This window comes from Anser cygnoides, chromosome Z (genome assembly GCF_040182565.1).
Source record: "Anser cygnoides isolate HZ-2024a breed goose chromosome Z, Taihu_goose_T2T_genome, whole genome shotgun sequence".
In the NCBI taxonomy this organism is placed as follows: Eukaryota; Metazoa; Chordata; class Aves; order Anseriformes; family Anatidae; genus Anser; species Anser cygnoides.
This window is the reverse complement of record NC_089912.1, coordinates 316336-332037: the sequence shown is the minus strand read 5'-3', so window position 1 is coordinate 332037 and position 15702 is coordinate 316336. Positions and strand designations below refer to the sequence as shown.

General features: G+C 49.9%; 2 protein-coding genes across 2 annotated transcripts in view; both read left to right on the top strand.

Moving 5' to 3' along the window:
- SLC25A51 (solute carrier family 25 member 51) overlaps positions 1–15702 on the top strand; it is a 411938-nt gene that overhangs the window by 331332 nt on the left and 64904 nt on the right. The window lies entirely within an intron of this gene.
- On the top strand, positions 8064–15611 carry GRHPR (glyoxylate and hydroxypyruvate reductase). The gene is made up of 9 exons (XM_066987909.1): positions 8064–8209; positions 8312–8442; positions 8528–8600; positions 9034–9150; positions 9747–9835; positions 10499–10603; positions 11794–11929; positions 12278–12408; positions 15323–15611. The coding sequence occupies exons 1-9, from the start codon at positions 8133–8135 to the stop codon at positions 15442–15444; spliced, it is 981 nt and encodes a 326-aa protein (XP_066844010.1). The 5' UTR covers positions 8064–8132; the 3' UTR covers positions 15445–15611.

The window sequence follows — 15702 nt, the reverse complement described above, 5'->3', positions numbered from 1 at the left end:
AATATTGGCACATTTAGCATCTACCAGTCTAGTGGGGAAATGCCCCCATCCGGGCATTTACAACGATAGATTGCATCTAAAACAGTTCTGAGTTCAGTTCTGACCACTAATGCTCTGTTCAATCGTATGAAAAAAGCCCTTTTTAATTCTTAAAAGGAAAACAGTTTAATCATTGTAAGAAACTATACCTTCAGGGTATCATTTCAAAAATACAGGCAGAGATTAGAAGGGATTTGTGAGATTGTGTTTATTCCCAATTTAGGTGCTTTCCATAAATTAATTATAAAAGCAAGCCCAAGCCAGTCAGAAGTACACTGGGAAATTCTCAGAGTGTTAGTCATTTTCATGCAGTAATATTCATGCCATCTGCCTGCCTTTTTTCTCTTTTCTCTAAGAGCTCCATTGTTAACTGCAGCTTGTTTTCTTTTGCTGCATTTAGTCCCTCTCCCTCTCACCCTACTGCAGGTAGTTACCCTGGGCACACTCTTATATTTTTATTGAAAGAGCATCGAAAAGAAGGTTTGTTTTTGTAATTGGCATTGAAGCACAGCAAAATGCGCTTTAACAAGATACAGCCACCGCTCATCCACATTGTTCCCGTTCAGAGGATTCGCTCCTCTGTGTGTGCTGTCAGCTTGCTGAGCTCCCAGTTGTGGCCAGTTTACAGAGTGCCATGGGCTGGAGACTTCCTCCAAGAATCTCCAGTGGGGAAGCATGGGGATGGTGCCAAAGCTTCCCCCGTTCCTTCACAAAGCAAGGTTTTCAGTCCTAGAAGCAGCTTTGAATGCAGTGTGCGAGTGGGAGAATCTCCGAGAGGAGTGGCACTGCTGTGGCTGTGGGATAAAACAGGACAGGTTGCTGATGTCTACATGTGTTGTATCAATTTAATGCAGTCAAAGACTGATTTTTGAGATCAGTATGTAATCAAAACGATAAACAGATGCTGAGTGTCTCCCAGGTGAGTTTCCAACAGCCGTCACCAAATCTCTGAAAAACAGTCAGCAATATAAACCTAGCAACGTTGTCCAGGATGAAAACTCATCTGGTAAGACTTTGAGACAAAAGATAATCAAGTGAAAATAAATAAATAAATAAATAAGGCAAGTGTGAGAAACAGCCTGCAGCCAATAACAGGGGCTCAGCTAAGGATGTCAGTGAAGTAGTGTTTTTATATTTTCATTCATGATTGCAATGACAGGTGTCCTGCAAGCAGGAGCACGCAGCAGAAGTGTATTATAATCTGACAAAAGTGTATCATAACCTGATTCCTCCCATTTCGTCATTGACTGAGTACTACAGGCTCACAAACTACTCAATGCTTGTTACTATACCATATATGTACAATTTTATTTGACCAACCTTTAATTTCTCCTTTTTCCTTTTTTTTTTTCTTCTTCCCTCATGACTGGAGGGGACCGAGATTTTTTTGTTGTTGTTTTGTTTTGCTGATTCTGCAACTGCTTGTCTTGGCTCCTGCTGGCTAAAGACCTGGTGGGCAGATGGTGTGCTCCATGTGCAGTTCCTGCCTCCCCTAGCCTAGGAGGGGTCTTGGACATCCGCAGGGAGCCAGGAGAGTGGGGAAGTTACAGGTCCCTGGTAGAGCAACCCTAGTAAGGGCTCTGACTCCCCGTGGAACAGGGCAGTCCTTGTGTATGTAGGAGCTGAGGGGCAGCACAGAGCAGTGCTTGGAGCTACAGAGTGCAAGGCAGGAGAGATGGCTGCTGTAGCCTTATGAGGGGGCACAGGAACACACTTTAAGGCCCTTCTGTGGACCAAAAGTCTTCTGTCGTAAGAGGTACGGACAGTGACAAGAAGGACGACTGATGGCACAAACAGCCCTTTCTGTCAGCATGCCTCTGTGGGTCCTCACCTCCATGCTTCATCCCCACTGTCCCTCTAAGGCCTGTAATATCTTTAGGTGCTTTGCAAATCCCTCAGCCTACCTGTTAATCTAGCGTTCACAGGACAAAGTGGCCAGAAGATGGCAGAAGCAAATGCTCAGCAAATAAATCCAGAGGCTTTGATTATCTGATCCCTTTCACAGTTGTACCACAGCTGCCAAAGCTACCGCATCAAGATGTGGGATTCTGGTGACCCTAGTCCTGCCCATGGCTCCTAAAGCAAGCTGCAGGGATCACAGGCCTGTGCCTTATTTTACTTCTGGAGAAGACAGGCAGTGCAGCCCTGGAAGCAATAGCTCTGGTCTGCAGGTGATGCAGAGCTGTGCAAGACCACAAGTCCTGCTGTGCCAAATCAGACATGTTTGCTGCTCTGTTCTGTTCTGTTCTGTTCTATCCTATCCCATCCTATCCTATCCTATCCTATCCTATCCTATCCTATCCTATCCTATCCTATCCTATCCTATCCTATCCTATCCTATCCTATCCTATCCTATCCTATCCTATCCCGTCCTGTCCTGTCCTGTCCTGCCCTGTCCTGTCCTGTCCCATTCCATTCCATGACCCTGCAGCAGTGGAAGAGCTTTTAGCACCACTAGAATGTTTTTAGCAAGGAAAGCACCTTGCACTAAGGCAGCCAGCGAATATAGGTCCCAATGACAAGGCTGAGGTCAGTCCTAATCTGCTAAAGGGTTCAGGATGGCCACCTTCAGCAGCATGTTCCTGGCTTATATCAAGATTAAACCCAAGCTATGGGTGCAAACCACCTGCTCCACCACTGTCTGACTTGCAATGGCAGGACCCAGCCTGAGAGCGCTCAGCAGTCAGCAGCGTCTCAGTGGAACATGGCTACGCTCCCCTCGCACAGCCACAGAAGCGCTGAGGAAAGCACAGAGCCATGGCCACAGGACCAAAGGTCACCTCGCATGGGCACCCTCTCCACCACGCCAGCCCTTCGCAGCACCACGGGCTCAGTGAGGGGCTCTCAGCAGTGCGCACCCACCCCGGCAGCCCCACACAACACGCACAGCTCGCCCCCAGCCCCTCTCCTGTGGAGCTGACCTCCGTGCCTCCACGTGCCCAGGCCCCATTGCTCCTGGGGACAGTTTTTGTTGTTGTTGTTGTTGTTTGTTTGTTTTTTGTTTTCCATTTTTCATCCCTGGTAACACACAGCGTGTCCTGAAACAGCAATGCAGCCATGCCCCACAGCTCAGTTGTTAATTAGCCCACCAGGCCCAAACAAGTGGTGTCTTCTTTTAGAACCGACTGATGTCTGGTTTGGTCCCAGCAGCAGCCCTCTGGGAGGTGCTTTTCTAGTTCGGGTTTATGTAAAACCCCAAGAAATCATTTCTCACTCCCAGCACCTCCTGGAGAGCCACAGCTTCTCCCCCAAGCCCCCAGCTTGTCGCTGGGCCAGGACAGTGACCCGGACATTCTGCTGACATCTTGCAAGGAGCTGTCAGATCTCCACATGCCTGTACCCTCTGGAGAGATGTAAGCTCTGTCAGGGGCGATCTGTACTTCAAAGGACATCACCTTTCCATCCTGAAAGCCTGTGGTTGTTTCTGCCCTGCACTGACATGCACTCCTAAGACCCCGTCGATCTCCTGGCGTACTCAGGTGGATGACATTTCCACCTCTTTAGGTGCACCAACATACCTCAGAGGCAGAGGCAGAAACATACAGTGCTCTGAGAAGGTATTGCAGCGGCAGGGCTTCTGCTGATGAGGTAGGTTGGATGTGCTAGCTGCTGAGGCAAACCCCTGCGTGCTTGCACAGGAGGAGAGGAAAGCTGCGCCCGGAGCCGGCCGGGAGGTGCCGGTGCCCCCACCGCCCCAGCAGCAGCCCGGCCATCCGCCAGCAAAGCAGGGGAAGATGTGGCTCTCCTCTCTCTCATCTCAGCTCTCAGAAAGGTTTTGCAGAGCTCTTCGGAGCTTCCCTGAGGTACAATCTTCCGCAGGGCTGGCTGACACAGAGCAGATGGTAAAAACAGAGTTTATAGATCGGGTGCTGAGGTAACAGAAAAGATGCCGGGTCAGGCAGGTGCATGTTCACACACACATGTGGCATGTCTGTGAAAAACAGAAACTGGGAATGTCTGTCCAGTTTGTCTCATGGAGCAAGAAGAAGAAGAGAACCTTAGGTTGAATGGCATCCCGTGTAAAACCGCGGAGAGGGGCCTCTGCCTATGGCTGTGGCTCATCCTCGAGCCAAGCACCAGAAGGATCACAAGGATTGCTGGGCTGCGCGGTATGCCCTGACGGGCAGCACGGGTACGTTAGCGGCTTTGGGACTCACCGAGGGGCTGCAACAGCCCGTGGAGAGTTGGTTCTCCTTCGGGTCTGAGTACAGAACTGCCCAAAACTTCTGCACGGTGAGACCTGGGTCAGCCATACCAAGAGAACACAGATATTTCATTAGAACCAAGGCTGGTCTAAAACCTATGATTTTTGGAATTAAGACAGGCAAAATGTCATTTTCAAAACTCTTCAACTCTGAAACCTTTTTATTTTTGTACATATATATATATATGTATTTTTTTCATTCTGTATGTATTTGTTCATAGATATAGAACATAGATATAGATATTCATGCCATTTCCTGTTAAAAAAGGTCTGGCCAAAATGTTCTTATTTTCAGATTTCAGTTCCTCCGGAAAAAAAAATTAAATTAAATTAAATTAAATTAAATTAAATTAAATTAAATTAAAATTAAATAAAATTAAAATAAAATAAAATAAAATAAAATAAATAAAATAAAATAAAATATAAAATAAAATAAAATAAAATAAAATAAAATAAAATAAAATAAAATAAAATAAAATAAAATAAAATAAAATAAAATAAAATAAAATAAAATAAAATAAAATAAAATAAAATAAAATAAAATAAAATAAAATAAAATAAAACAGCTGGAAAAGGTTTTGTTTCAAATATATAGCCATCTTTTAAAACAGTTCTAATAAAAAATAATAATAAAATAATAATAAAAGAAAAAGTACAGCGCGTCCACTTTGTGGTTCCTTCCATCCCAAAGGGATTGAGGAGCGAACACATTTCCAAAAGGCAACAGGCACCTCACCACTGTGGCTGTGATTCGGGAAGCTAACAGGCATATAGAGCTAGACAGTGGCCAGCCCTCATGACACAAAAGGATTTTGTCACCAAATTGTGCAATGAGTTTATCCAAAGGAGCACAGATCAGTGGGGAAGTGAAAGACATCCTGCTGAAGCTGACCACCACCTGCATGCAGGGAAGCACTTGCTGCCTTGGTCTTGCCTGGAGCTTGTCACCACAAGCTTCTGCCATCGAGCAGTGAGGTTTTGAGACATCCTATACCATGTCCTGGGAGCATTTGATGGCCAAGTCCCAAAAGTCACTCTGTACCTGTGGTGGAACTGGTGGCCCAGGATGGTGGTGTCAAGCCAGGGCACTTCAGAAAAGTGTTTTGCCAGCTTAGAGCAATTCCAAGCCACACAGGCACGCAAACAGTTTATAGACACTCCGTGAATTTTAGTGTAACAAGGAACACACTTTTTCCAGCATTATTATTTTTTTAAATAAGTCCTCTCTCGGGGAGTGTCTTGCTCATGAGGGTGCCACTGGAGGCACTGTCCAGGCATTCAGATGTCTCCACTGCGCACTGAGAAGTGACTCTGGCAAGACTTGGTACTGGCACCTTCCAAAGGAACCACACCACTGCATCCAGCTGCATGAGCAGGAGAGGGTGGAAGGGACGGTAAAGCGAAAAAAACCTTGCCACCACCGCACCGCACGATTAGAGCAGAGATGTCATGCTGGAGAGCATATACTCCCGACACAAATCCTTAGACGATGAGAAAGGGAGATAAGATGTCAGCACTAATGACAACCCAGCTCAATATACAAAAATAAAATTTCAAGCAATTATGAAAAAATAAAATGGCCTCTGCTGGCATAATCTGACAGCATCCTGATGGTGGGAGAAGACGTGCATCATGATAAAGGCAAATCCCACAGGTAGAGTACAGTGTTATTAGATAAGCTGATACCTCATATAGCACAGATGATTTGTGCCAGAGAAAAGTACTGTAAGTCCCTGGCCTCTGAGTTTACTCTAAAACTCCCATTAAGATCAGGTGGTTACACACTCTGGCTTTCTTTAGGCCTCTTATTAAAGCTTTCGTCAGATAATGACAGCTCATACCTCCTAGGGCAGTGATGTAGGGGAGAAGCCCAGAGGCTGACAGCTCCTTTGTTTTCCCATCACGGGAGATGCAGTGAAGCACAGTGACCAAGTCCGGGCTTTGCCCAGTAGTCACACCACAGCTGTCCATCGGGATGTCCCAGTGCCTCAACCTCTGCATGCAGAATGTCATCCCATTAAACCTGAAAACTGTGGTGAGTGCATGCTGCAAATCACTCACATTTGCTGGTACACACCTGTGGAGCACCCACTGTGTAGCAGCAGAAGGCAACCCAGTCACACATTCTGGGCTGTTAATCCCACTTGCCCTCTGTCCATTGATGCATTATCTTCACTGTTGTGACACAACGTTCATTCCCACAAGTAGTGCACCTGTTTTATACCTTTTTATATATATACCTTTTTATACAAGAACATGTCTTATTTTCTGTCCCCTACCCCCTGCCCTGCACACACCCACTGTTTACATACCTGTGTTCATTTTATTGTCATAAAGCAGATTCAGATCAGATCTCCAGCAAATTTAAATCCCACAAGATAAGGGTCTGGTTATTGCAGTTTAAAGAGCAAAGTCTGTCTTTAGCACTGGGAGAGGATTTAGTACCAATTTCTAGACATTGGAGACCTTCCATAGCAGTCACTGGAGACTCTGAGGTGGAAAATCCCATCCTAAAACACTACCCAATATATCTAGCACCAAGTCTCTGCTAGTTGTGGCAATACTTTTCCATCAGTGAGACTTGGGCAGCCATCTCAGCCTATACTGTCGCTGTGTGGGTGATGTGTCAGAACTGGGGTGCTCTGTAGCGTTTCTTCAAGAAAGTGAGCAGAAAGACTTACAGGGGATAAATGCTGTTCCTAGAGCTGCAAGCAGGGTTGTTTGTTCCACTCAGCTAGCAAGTTCTCAGCCCTGTTTTGGGTTAGATGCACTCTGCTCAGACATACAGGCTGGGAGCTATATCACCATGGCTCCTATGTGCCTGCATGGCCAGCAGAGGAAGAAGTGATGTCTGACGAGCTACACGTGACAGCTTGGAAGGCAGTTTTGATCAGAAAGCTTGCTGGGTGACCACAGCAAAACAATGTGGGAGGATCCGGCACACTGTAAGCAAGGACAGAAATGCACCACCGTCTCCCATCAAAAGCAGTATAGGTCATCATCAACCTAAAATGAATGGCACTGGCATAAAGCTATGCCTCAAAGCCATGCTGGTTGACGTAGTTTCCACCCCAACTTACTTCCTTAGATTACCAGGCCCTTGGCTGATTGGTGAAAATATTACATAGCAACACACATTATATAACATTACCAGCAGTCCTACTTTTATGAAGATATGAAGTTGTCACCATCGTCACTAAATGGCGGGCAGAGTTTGATGTCACAGCGTGCAATAGCTGGTAGTAGCCTCTCACTGGTGCACTGCGCTGGATCCGCGTACCCACAAGAGCACGAGAGGACAGCTCCGGCTCCCTGCCTGCCACCCGGGAACAGCGTGCGTGCAGCCAGCCATCCTTGCAGAAGTGACCTTTTTTAAGGTGTTCGTGCTCTGGTGAGGGGGGCAGAGGGCTCATTAAAATTATCTCTATTCTTCCTCACGGGCTACACAATCAGCAGCAGAGATCTCCCGTGTATTTGCATTTGTACAATGAGCACATTACCGAAATAAAACCTCTGACATTTTTATCACCCCAGCAATTCTGTCAGGGTTTGTTTTTTCCTTAGGAAATTCAGGCCGCGGTCTTCTTAACCCCGGACCTTCCAAGGCCGGGTTAAACGGGTGCTCGAGGCCCCTCTCTGTGCCCGGAGCGCTGACAAAGCTGCCAGCAGCAGCGCCCCAAGGCCCGTCACGGGCCGGCCGAGCACACGCCGACCGCCGCCGGCCTCCCGGCTCTGCCTGCCCCCGCCGGCCCCGCGGCTGCCCGGGGCCCGGCCGCTCACACGGCGGCGGGGCCGGGCCGGGGGCAGGCCGAGGGCCGGGTCTGAGCCGCGAGCTGGGGCCGGGCCGGGCCGGGCCGCCGGGGGGCGCTGCGGCGGCGGGCGGCGGGCGATGCGCCGGGCCATGGCGGTGTTCGTGACGCGGCGGATCCCGGCCGAGGGGCTGCGGGTCCTGGCGGAGGCCGGCGGGTGAGCGCGGCGGGCCGGGCCGGGCCGGGCCGGGCCGGGCCGGGCCGGGCCGGGCGGCGGCAGCCCCGTGAGCTCGGCGCCTGACGGCCGTGTCCTCCGCAGGTGCCGCGTCCAGCAGTGGGACTCGGAGGAGCCCGTGCCGCGGCCGCAGCTGCTGGCGGGGGTGGCGGGGAAGCAGGGGCTGCTCTGCCTGCTCTCCGACCGCATCGACCGCGAGGTGCTGGACGCCGCGGGTGGGTGCGGGCGGCCCGGCGCGGGGCCGGGCCGGGGGGGCGAGGGGCGGCGGCCGGGGGGCGGCCCTGACAGGGTGTCTTGCAGGGCCCAGCCTGAAAGTCATCAGCACCATGTCCGTGGGCTTCGACCACCTCGCCTTGGATGAAATCAAAAAGCGGTAACCTTTGCTCCCGGCCTGGGGGGGGCTCTCATCGCTGTCGGTAAATGCCTGACTGTGAAGGGTGGGGTGGAAGCAGGGGTCCGGCTGGGAGGAAGGAGGCAGAGACAGACCATGGACCTCAGAGCTCGTCCTCCACCCAGCACGGCGATCCACACATCGCTTCGGCCTGGACCTCGGGGGTGGATTTTCACAGAGGTCAGTGCTGGAGGGGGTTTGTGAGGCACGCTGCCCTTGTACTGGGGAAGGGCCCCCGTCAGAGGGGTCTGAGAATGAAGGGGTGAGGAGGAGTCAAAAGGGATGTCCTTCTTTGCATGGTACCGTAAACACCTAGGAAGGAGTTACATCAGCAGCTATCCCAGCGATTTACAGGTAGCACGCAAAAGTCAGCACTGGTGGTCCCGGAGACCTGAGCGCTGTGCTTTCCTTTCAGAGGGATCCGTGTTGGATACACCCCCGATGTCCTGACCGATGCCACCGCAGAGCTCTCCGTGGCTTTGCTTCTGGCTACGTGCCGCCGGCTGCCGGAGGCAATAGAGCAGGTGAAGAAGTGAGTATTTGCAGCTGTGTGCTAGAGCAAGGGCTGGCTTCCGAGTCCACCAGCCCCGGAGTCAAACATTGCAGGAGCTGGACAAAGTGAAAAAAAAAATCCCAGTGCTGGACAAATGAAATGGGGTTGAAGCTAGAGCGTCACCAAGCTAGTGGAAAATCTTGCTGGTTAGTGTGGAGTCCACCGCAGTCCTGTGATTTTTTGGAGGCATGTTGTTCAAGGGCTGCAAAAGGGACAGAAGTCTCTTCTGAACTCCCCTGCGCGTGCTGTAGATAGAGGATCAGGGGTGAGAACCACTGAATCAGCTCTGGACCCCTTGAGATCTGGCCAGAGTTCACTGGTCCAAGGCTATGCTTAGTATCTTGCTAAGTTCGACCAGTTCTGAGGCAGCTGTTGCATACCCAGGGTTTGAGCAGAGCCATGCAGGAGACCACAGAGTTAGCCTGAAGCAGGAACCTCTGGCTATAAGATCATCCGGAGGGGCTAGCCTGCTGCAGTGCTTATGGTTTGTGGTGTACTTGCCACAGTGCTGGGCTAGGCTCTGTAGGCTCTGTGCTGCTGTTTTCTTAACGTTTCCACCTGACTCTTTCTGCTAGTGGTGGCTGGACAACATGGAAGCCTTTGTGGATGTGTGGCTATGGTCTGTCTAATAGTACGGTGGGCATCATAGGTCTGGGAAGAATAGGTAAGTGCATGTCACGTGCAAGATTTGTGTGCCTCTGCTGGTGGCAGGGTGCTTTTGGTTTTGTCCCGTGCTCACTTATGTAAAATCTATTAGAACAACCAGAAAGGCCCAGTAGAGCTTCTCTGAGCGGTGATCTTGACCCATCAGGCTTAGACCTTAAAGTTTTAATTATTCACGTACATCCACTATACCTGAATGCCACAGCAAACTGGACGTTGTCCTCTTGGTTTGCACTTAAACAAATACCCTTGACAAAGTCCAGGACAATGTGCTTTTCATCTGATCAGTTGTTGACTTTGTCAGCTGATGGCTATTTCTTTCCTCGCTTTTTGGTTTGCTCGCTAGGGTGGCTTCAGGTTTATTATCCCGTGGCTGAGAGTTCGTTCCTGCTCCCTTGAGGAGCAGCAGAAGACATATACCACTCACCCCACTGGGAAACGAGCCTCACAGGAGAAATCCCAACCAGGAATATCACAGCAGCCCTTTAGCAAGATACATATTCTTTCCTTCCAGCTAAACCACATGCATGCTTGCCAACAGATGCATAGGATGGAGCAGCAGCGAGGCTTGTGTGACCCCTGTGGCCAGGTGCTAGTCACTGTGCTGTGTGCCCCTCTGCAGGCACCGGCACAGCAGCTAGAAGGTCTTCTCTTTCATTTCTAGGGCAGGCAGTTGCCCGCCGTCTAAAGCCATTTGGGGTCAAGAACTTTTTGTACACTGGAAGTCACCCAAAACCAGAGAGTGCTGCAGAGTTTCAAGCCAAGTTTGGTAAGAATTATAAATGAAATGAGAGAAACAGTGAGTCTTCAGTTGTGGGGTAGAAAGCAGCAAAGCTGTACTGGCCTTGGGAGATGCCACCTGGAGCGGGTGAGTCACGAGGGAGCAGAGGTGTGGAGTAAGGTGTTCAGTACAGCGGGGCTGAACAGGTACAAAGGCACCAAAAGGAGCTGGTGGTGAATGCCGAATGCTTCTTGCATGGTAGCAGTGGATGGAAGAGAGGGAAAGCAGACTCCTTTGACCCAGATGGTTTCAGATAGTAGGTTTGCTTGACACATTTAGGCTTTAACTGACAAACCAAGATAACAGTGGGCTATGGGTTTTTTCATTGTTTTGTCTTTACGCTATATCTGTCTGCATATAATTTCCACTTGGTTTCACTCTTAAAATCAAGTGAAAGGTAGCGGTGCCATGGGAGGGGACAGTGGCAGCTGCTCCTGTGAGGGTAAACAGTGGGAAGGGTCTTGTTAACCCAGCGAGATACCTTAAAGTCCCACAACGGGGCAGAAGCAGGGAGGAGGGGAGGGGATGGGACTGACTGCAGATTATTGCTGATAGTAGATGTTGGGTGCTGGAAACAAACACAGGCTTTAAGCTTCTGCTTTAAAATGAATGTCATAATCCAACAAAGCCTAGCAATATTTCTTAGTTAGCAAACAGTACTTCTCTGCAGGCCTGTTGGAGTCCTGAGTCTTGCAACCAGTGCTAATTTTTCAGTCCAAAGCCAGTACATTTCCAGTTGGTGCTTTTTTTGCACAGTCATTGCTAGTCCTTTGCGTTTTCCTCTACTCAGGTCCAGGAGTGGAAGTTGCATGAGTTACATCTGTAGGTAATGTAGGGAGAGATTTAATGTTGATATAAACTGTCACTGCAGTATTTTGCTATCTAAACATGAAATACATTCTAGAGCCTCCTTTTGGCCAGATGACCAAAACACCGCTAGATTTCCCTTCGGATTGATTACAATTTAAAAGCGAAACAAAACACTACAATAGTATCTGTAGGAATATGTCTCTGTGTAATTTGTTTGATGTTTGCCCATCCTTGTGTCTCTCCTTCTGTGGCGAAAGGTTGACGTTTTTGCAAAGCAAAACTTGCTTGCTGGTGATTCTTGTGAATTAGGAGGGTGGCTGGTGAAGCCTCTGACAAGAGCCTCAAAGAACCTTTGTTTCTCCACTCAGTCCCACTCACGAGGCTGGCTGAAGAGTCAGACTTTGTTGTTGTGACATGTGCTTTGACTCCTGACACCCAGGGAATGTGCAACAAGGATTTCTTCAGCAGAATGAAGAAGACCTCTGTGTTCATCAACACAAGCAGGTAACAGTATCCCGCTCTGCGGCTCGGGCAGCGTGACCCTGGCACCCTGCTGACGGCTGAGGCTGCAGAGGGATCCCGTCAGCGGTGAGATGTGCTTTGTCTGGGAGTCTATGCAGGATGTGCAATCATCCCAACTGCAGCCACAGGAACAGTTTGTCCACACTGTGGCCTGCTCCCTCCATCCCAACGTTTCTTGGGATCCATCCAGAGTCAGGATAAGTTGCTTAGGGGGCTACGGCCTCTGTCTTCTGCCCAGGGCCCTGTGTCCGGCCCCGAAGGGGTGGATGACCCCAGGGTCTTGTTCGACCACTTCGGAGCGGTGTGAGCCCATCTCTCTGCTTTTCCCAGGGGGGCGGTGGTGAACCAGGAGGACCTGTATGATGCGTTAGTCAGTGGCCAGATTGCTGCTGCAGGCCTGGACGTCACAACGCCAGAGCCGCTGCCCACTGACCACCCTCTGCTCTCCCTCAAGAACTGCGGTAAGTTGCTGTGCCTGCAGCTGGGGCTTCCCCTGTCGCTCTCCTGGCCACCTGCTGCTTGGAGTGCCACCTCCGCTTAAGGCGAGGGACCTGCTAGTTGCTTTCAGAAGGATTTTCTGTCCGTGCGAGCTTGAAAATGGTGAACAAGAACTGAAATGTCTTTCACAGGCAGGACAAATTATGTGTTTAAGCAAATTGTAGGTAACCATTTCGTAGTGCGGGGAGCTGTTAAAGGGAAAGACCTTATTAATGTGATATAAAACAAGCATAAGTGGTATTTTAATACTCCAGAAAGCAGTTGAGATTGGCTTGTCTTATAATGTCTTCCTGATAGATCTGCATTCAAAGAACTGAGACATGAGGTGAAATTCAGGAAGGGGTTTGATACTGGCAGGTGCTGGAACGTGAAACCTCTGGCTGTGCCAAGTTCTGGTATTCTGTAAGTTCCTGGGCACAGAATTCTGTACGATAAGCTTCCCGTGCAGCTAAGAAGCTTGGTGCTGAGTCTGCCTAGAGGAGTCTGAGCCCTGGGAATGCTCCAGCAGGGCTGACTGTCTAGCCCATCCACTGTGAGTTTGGGCTGCAAGGTGTAGGCTCAGCAGCGTGCACAGGAGCACAGTTCGTTAAGTGCCGAGTTGTCTGATGCATGTCAGCAAACCAGAGAGCCCCCAGCAGAAGAAGCCGGTAAGAGCTTGTGCTGTGGGGATGAGCAGAGGTTTCTTTGCAGGAACAGCTGAAAACGGGGACAATCACTTATCACTATTACCTTCACCAGTGCTTTCCTGAGAGCTGCCATGCTGGGCAGGGTGATGTTTTAGTGCAGCAGCCCCTGGGCTACAGGATGTTAGTGGCCCTCAGCATTTTCCTAGGATATCCTTGTCAGAGAAGGAGCTGGCTAAGCTGGGGGCTGTTCCCTGTGTCCTTTAAGCTCTTCCATGCAGCTCTGTCCTTGCAGGCACCACAGGCTAGCGAGTAGCCTGAGAGAAGTTAGGGACAGCCTTTGGCATGGTCGCTGGCTTCCCTTGTGTGGCCTTCAGTGATTGCTGAGCCCTTCCCCTGTGCTTTCCTTTGGTAGCTTTCCTCTGCTTCGTCAGATGGGGAAGCACATGGACCAGGTTGGTTACTGGGAGGGACTGCTCTCAGGTACAAGCAAGGTAGACTTGCTTGTAAACGAAGAGGCAGAGATGGAACACAGAGGAAATGCTGGTTTCTGGGCAGAAAGTAACTACGGTTGTCCACAGCTTCACTGCTGTTAACTTGTCAGGGTTATTCCTACCTGGCTGCCTCTGCTTCGCCTGGGCAATTTGCCCTGCTCTGGAGCCAGCGGGCAACTCTGGAGCCAAGGTCCTCTTGCATACCCGAGTGCTTTGGTTGATCAAGCTGCAACCCAAGGGTAAAACGTGGTGCCCTGCCCTCATCTGAAGGGGCAAAATCCAGTGTGATGGTGTAGGAGGCGGCAGAGTGTCCTCTGCCATGGAAGGATGTTTTTTTGCGTAAGGAAAAATCTGTTCTGTGGAAAAAATAAAAATAAAAAAAAATGTCGGAAGGTCAGGGTGAAAATGTGGACTTGCCCATGACTGGGTGTCCATTTCTGAAACAGAAGTTCCTAGCTGTTGCTTTGATTGTCATTTTATTAAACACTATTTTTGCTGTGTTTTGTTTAGATCCCATAGTAGGTAATGTGAGAAATGATAAAAGCAGAGAAATATTTCTGGAAATATTTTTGGTACTTCAGAGACCTTAGAGCTTTGGAATAACACCAACCAAGACAAAAATAAATACGTTTTGTTTTTTAAGTGGAAATGAGGCTTTGATTCTGAAACTATTGACAGATTTCACCCAAAACTGCCAAATAATTTCAGCAGTTGGAAAAACACGGGGTAAGTAGAGGAGGAAGCGTTGACATTGCTTCCATAGCAGAGAACTCACGTATGGTTCTTGGTTGTGAACAGAAGGACCTACACGTCCCCGCAGTTTGCATTACAACCTTCCCCCCCGCCCCTCCTCCCGACGTCAGCTCCGTGTCAAGTATTTGGGCTGCTGCACTTCCCGTAGGTGTTGTGTATTATAAAGCCAACAGAGACCGCGGTGCAGGCGTTTCGCCGTACCTTGGGCGAGTGCTCGTTCATTGCTAATGTGAGGGTGTACTGTTAAAGCAGCATTGGCTTATTTCTTTGCATTGCACAGGAGTGGGTTGCACTTTGTGGGTGACAGAGCGGAGGCACGGGCTGCCCAGAGAGGCCGTGGGGTCTCCTCCTTGGAGGCCTCCAGAAGCCGCCTGGACACGGTGCTGGGCACCCTGCTCTGTGTGGCCCTGACAGAGCAGGGATCGGGCCAGATGGACCCAGGGGTCCCTGCCAACCTCAGCTCTTCTGGGATTCTGTGATTTGTCACACAGGTAGATAAAAATCCCTGCCTTTACGGCGCTGTAACTCTGCAGATTCTGTAGGGGCTGTTTGCCTGCACCGAGGAGTCTGTAAAACAAATTTTTTTCTGAACGATTTTTTTGGCTTTTGCTCCAGTATGCGTTGGTTCTTTCCTGTAGGTGAGCGGAACTTCCTACAGGTGTGTGGTAGCGAGACCACAGTGTGAGAATTTCACTGCATGTTTCTCTGCCAAAGGAATGTTTCTTTCACATCTACCACTGACTCTGTCTATGCGGGAAGTACCAAGCCTGAATGTAGAAAGGAGGACCCACTCTTGACTGCCTGTCTTCACAAATAGCTTAGTTAGTTGGTTATCAGATGAGGTTGGCAGCAGTGTGTTTTGTGTCAGCTCCTTGCAGAGAGGCAGCTAAGGGAGCACCGTGCTTGCCCACCCCATGGGAAGACCCCTGGGAGGGATGGGGCAAAGGAAAGTGGTACGAGGTCAGTGAGCGTAAGAAATCCCGCAGTAACCCTTCCTGTCCGTGCAGTGATTCTGCCACACGTTGGGAGTGCCACCTATGCCACCCGGGCCACCATGTCGGTGCTGGCTGCGGACAACCTGCTGGCCGGTCTGCGGGGGGAGCGCATGCCCCACGAGCTGCTGCTGTGACGGCCCAGAGCCAGCCACCTCTGCGGGATCACCGTGCAGGACGCGGCATCGCCCTCTGGCCTGGAGAAGCTTCAGAGATGGGTCTGGTGCCTCTTCCCTGCAGTTAACGCGTCAATGATATCCACAGTGAGAGAACTGTACCGTAGCTATTAAAGAGAAGCAGTGGCTGTGGTGTGTCTTTTTCACTCGGGAAGGGGATTCCTCCACACGTGTTGTTGTCACGTTTGTAAAGCGGGGAATATAAAATTCTGGCTCTTC

Coding starts and splice junctions, on each gene's coding strand:
- GRHPR (XM_066987909.1), top strand. CDS start 8,133: ATGCGCCGGGCCATGGCGGTGTTCGTGACGCGGCGGATCCCGGCCGAG. Junction 8,210..8,311: donor GTCCTGGCGGAGGCCGGCGG/GTGAGCGCGGCG, acceptor TGTCCTCCGCAG/GTGCCGCGTCCAGCAGTGGG. Junction 11,930..12,277: donor GTGTTCATCAACACAAGCAG/GTAACAGTATCC, acceptor TGCTTTTCCCAG/GGGGGCGGTGGTGAACCAGG.